At 38.0% G+C, this 5084-nt stretch overlaps 1 protein-coding gene across 1 annotated transcript; it reads left to right on the top strand.

Moving 5' to 3' along the window:
* The first annotated feature begins 743 nt into the window (after nt 1-743).
* On the top strand, nt 744-1477 carry gbp (glycogen synthase kinase binding protein). The gene has a single exon (XM_052144255.1). It carries the CDS (start codon nt 850-852, stop codon nt 1342-1344), a length of 495 nt encoding a protein of 164 aa, XP_052000215.1. The 5' UTR covers nt 744-849; the 3' UTR covers nt 1345-1477.
* The last annotated feature ends 3607 nt before the right edge of the window (nt 1478-5084 follow it).

Below are 5084 nucleotides of genomic sequence, written 5' to 3'. Positions count from 1 at the left end.
CATTACTTGCACAAAAGGAAAATGTATCATATATTTCAAATAGTAATTAATATCTGCTATTCAAATCACACAGATGAAGGGTGTGCAACAATTAATGAGAATGAAATATAGAATTGATTATTTGAATGGTAAAACTGTTCTAGGAAAAATGTTTGATTTGATTTTACACAAATAGCCTCCAGGTTCTCATAATTATTTCCATTATGTTTTACTTTGTTAAAAAAATAGCCACGCAGAGATGAATGAGGCCCAAATTCCTAATATGGAAAAGAGGTTTGAAATAACTATTTTTATTTGAAAGAAATGCGGGTAATACAACACCTCCTGAGAAATGCAGTACAAAGGTTAAAACTCTATTCATGTTACATTCAGTTGCACCATCGTAAGGAATTAGGGTGCATAAGGTTCACACGTGTGGCTGTCTAGTAGTACATCGTTTTACACACCCTCTGTGACTGTTATGTAACGTTGACTGATGATCTGGATATCTCTCGAGAAATATGGGAGTTCCAAAATAAATATAACCGCTAAGAATAATAAAGCAAGCACAACATTTGTCAAGTGTAGTAAGTTTAGAAGTTTAAACAGAACATTTTCTCCAACGTCCTGTTTACAGAATATTATATTATAGTTTTCGTTTTAAAAAAGATTCTAACATACGCACCTCTCCCTCCAAAAAAATATATGGTACGTTCCGGATTCTGCGTCATCCATTGTTTACAAATCAACCCTCGAGCTGTTTCTGTTGAGCAGCGTGGCGAACGGTCACACCGGTTAAACGGTCCTGTCAATTTAAATAAAAACACGAATTGCAGCCTGATATTTTGATATATACATATATATTGAAATATGCCTTGTCGAAAGGAGAACTATATCTTTTTGGAACAGTCGGTAACGGTGGATTCTAAGGAAGTAGACGCGCTCGTGTCGAAGATCGGCGAGGCGCTGCAGCTTCACAACAATAGCTCGAGCCATAAGGGGATGTCACGTCTACACGGTCTCGCCAGCGGCACATGCGTCAAACCGAGCAACACAAGCGGCAGCCACGGCAGTAGCATCTCGGCGGGCGGTCAGCGGCGCAACGGATGCTGCATGCGTCTCCGCAGCCGCAGCCGGAGTTTACGCACCAGCCCATACAATCTGCCGGGATCCAGCGATCAGAATTGGGACCATTTCAAATCGTGGAACCGAAAGAAGATCGACGTTACGACGGGCGACGGTGACGACCCGCATCAGCTCCTCCAGGAACTCATATTGTCGGGTAATCTGATCAAGGAAGCGGTCAGACGACTTCAGTTCTCATCGGAACCACCGGAGCAGGAGATTTCGAAACCCGTAGATTGACTTGTTTTCAGACCAGCAGATGCACGAGCGTCCTCGCGTTTAATGGGGCCGCCCGCTCATTGCCATACAGTGATTCTGCTGATGGTTTTATAGACTTTGACATCAAACCCGTATCATTTTTCTATTGTATATTCATGGGATGGATATGTTATGTGTTTTTGACTGTTTTGCAATGTGACCCCCTCCCCCCTACCCCGTAATTCTTCGTCATACTTTTTATTATGATTTCAGTGTCCAGATGAATGCAATGTAATGCAAACTCCTGTGATTTATAGCGATGCATCTAATAATAGTATTAACGAGCCTCTGTTTGTCTTTGAATGGATGGTGCATTTTGTTTTGTTTGCTGGAATTCAGCACTCAGCAGCGTGTGTCAGTAGCAACAATAACTGCTCAACTGGTTTGTTTACAATGTAGATGTGGTCGAGCTGTTGATTAGCAGTCACCGCCTAGATCAGGCAACGGGTCACACTTTTTGTTTTTCTCACTCTGAACGTGTAGTTACTTTTGTTAGATACTGGGATATCACCTTTTTTTTCTTCTAGATATCCCCATGTGCACATCACATTGGCCCACAATCACAGACCCCTTAATTTTTCAAGCAAGGAGCCAGGCCAACACCCCTCAAAGAGAAACCAAGATCAAACTCACCAGTGTGTGGGTACATTTGTTAAATGTGGGGGGTTCTGATGATCACAACACTGACACTGGTGCTTTTTTGATTCCAATGTGGAGTTCTCATGTTTTTTTATTTCATTCTATGTAAACTCAGTGTATGCTTCGCAACGAAGTGTTTTTAATACCTCTGATTGTTCAGAGAGATTGGTGTCTAATAAACATGGTGTTTTTGCATAAGTTATTTTATTTCTTTGTCTGCTCCAATCTTCCTGGGTTTTAAGCACTTTAGAGTTGATTGACCAGCCAAATGTGGATTATCACTTGTTTCTCACTGTTTTCTCTGAATCTTAATTTTGACAAAATTACTATGTTTTGTCTTTGCAGGGCAGCATTTGTATCAAATGGTTAAATGTTTCCTTTCAGTGATTTTTGGTGCTAGAAATGTCGGATCACCATTCACTTCCATTGTAAGAACTTATAGAGCTGCACAATTCTTCTAAAAAATCTTTGTGTTCTGCTGAAGAAAGAAAGTCATTGGCATGTGGGTTAGTAAATGATGAGAGAATTTTCATTTTTGGGTTAAATATCCCTTTAAACCTGAATGTTCGCCTTAAGCAAATAATGTAGTTAATGATTCTTAAAAAAAAAACACACAAACACACACAAAAAATACCATCTGTGTAACACCTGTGACACCAAATGAGTGTAATAAACATTAACTAAACTACCTAAAATATAACATTGAGCACCCTAAGGTACATAACCAATATTAAAAGTTAGAAGAAACATAGGCCTAACTATTTACATAAAATATAATTAAGTTGTTGGGTCACTCAGGGACTTCTGTGTATGCCTGAATATTGTTTTTCACCTTTATTTTAACAAAAGTTTACCGTCAAAATACACATATTCTCTTGTTTTCAGTTATTTATGTGGTAAAATCCTAGTTTTTGTGTCGTGAAAAAAAAAAACATTCATACCACATTTTACTGTACAATTACACATAGACTTACACATATTGTCTTGTTATTACATATTTCTACCGTACATGTTAAGCTACTAGGCCTACCTGTTAACCAATTCATGTTTTTTTTTTTACAAAATAAATTCCTTTTTTTCTCTAAATTTGTTTAATTTTTTCCCCGTCAAAATTAAAGCCTTTTTACAGTAGTATTTATACACATATTTACATATATTACTTTTAGCAAATGCTTTTTAGTTATGTCTGTGCGTGTAATTCAAGTAATGCATCTATAAGGAAATAATTACATTTATGAGGAAATAATTAAAAGTCTAATCTAGATAAGTTGTTCAAAAATGTGGCCACATGTGGTTGTAATCGACGAAAGAACAAGCTGTCACTTCACTACAGTTATTATATCTGCAGCGATAAACGTAGCTGTACTCTGGTTTGTAATTGACAGTTAATTGATAACTAGTTATTTATAACTGCCGTATTAACGTACCGGAAGCTCAGCGATGCTGTTCCTCGCTGAGGCATTTTGGTTAACTGTCCAGCAGAGGGCAGTAGACTGCAAGCCATAACACCAGCATTGACCCTAACAGGACACATCTGTAATCCGTTTCTGAATGTCAGACAGAGGGTTTATATTTTTATTATTTACGTGAACATATACCTATTTTTTGTTTTAAGACTTGTGACACATTCTCAAAGATTGAAAATGTGTTGAAGGAGTTCCCCATTCGAAATACCCCCATCCATGTGCATGCATTGATTCAATAACAATAGCACCTCCAGCTGTTCCTTTGTCATGCTGGTTTGAATTACTTGATCAAATTAATCATATAGGAATATTTTCTTTTGCAGTAGCGTTTTGTAACGCATGTACAACTCAGTGAAGAGGATCTTTTTCTTTTTAACTACACACAACATCCTCTCTCCCTTTGTCTGCTGAATTAAATCAAGCCGCCTCAAGTCACATGGGAGCGACTGAGTTCTCACCTCAGATCCCCAGCCACCAGAGGCTACTGCTTTTCCTTCAAATGTCTCAAACATCCAAGGCTCAAAAATGTATGCATAAGCCTTACATAAGTACCTTTTTTTCGTGTCCTGTCCTACATTCTGACCTACATCACAAAGTGACTGATGAGGGGATCCGAGCCAAAGAACTGTTACTGATTTTGTTGCTATGAAGCAGAGGTTGACTCAAACCGGCAGATATTTTGTTTTTGAGATCATGCGAAATGTCTTCTTCTCATGAGTCATGATGTTATGCTGTTGGTCATTTTAGCTCAGTTGAAGCTGGACAAATGCTATATCAGCTGAGCAAGGACTTATGTCACTAAGGACATGCTATGTTTAAAATACACAATTTGAGGTACAGATTTTTGCCTATATGCTAAATGAGCCTCCACAATGCTAGGTTGCTGTGGGTGGTTGCCAGTGAGATGCTATGCGAATGCTAAGATCCTGAGTTTTTTTTTTAAAGGGCTAGTTCACCCAAAACTGAAAATTCTCTCATTATTTAATCACCCTCAAGCAAATAAAGGCAGCATAAAAATAATCCATCAGATTTCAGTGGTTTAATCTATGTCTACCTAAGTGATCCACTTTGTTTTAACTCATTTTTCACTGTACATCTTGACAGCAGTCAGTTTGGCTATCATGTTTTCAAGCTTGATTACACTTCATTAACCTTATGCATTACAGAAACTAGCGTGCTGTCATCTTGAAAATTGTGTCTTTGATCTTCCGGTCTAGCGTATTCCATATAGATTTCTATGGCGTTGATTTAAAAGTATAATTAGCTAGAGAAGTGTATTTACTGTTATAGATTTGACAAAACGTATCATGAGTATTTTAAAGTGTTCAGGGTACGTCATGACTCATGACAATGAAAAGCAGAGCGGGGATAATTTAGAACCAGTTTTAATTATAAATCCACAAGATTACCTTCACACTGTGCATGTACTGATATGCCTCTGTGCTCATGAAACTCCAAGTGACAACACAGATTAATTTAAAATATCTCTTTATGACACCTCAGGCCATCTTCTCATGTCATTCACCCATCGCAATATAGTTCAGGTGATCAGATTTAATGAGTGTTAACCTGGGATGGGGGAAGGGGTGCTATTATATTCATACACACACACAAATA

This window comes from Xyrauchen texanus, chromosome 15 (genome assembly GCF_025860055.1).
Source record: "Xyrauchen texanus isolate HMW12.3.18 chromosome 15, RBS_HiC_50CHRs, whole genome shotgun sequence".
NCBI lineage: Eukaryota > Metazoa > Chordata > Actinopteri > Cypriniformes > Catostomidae > Xyrauchen > Xyrauchen texanus.
Note: the sequence above shows the minus strand (reverse complement) of the source record. Positions and strands in the feature narration are given on the sequence as shown.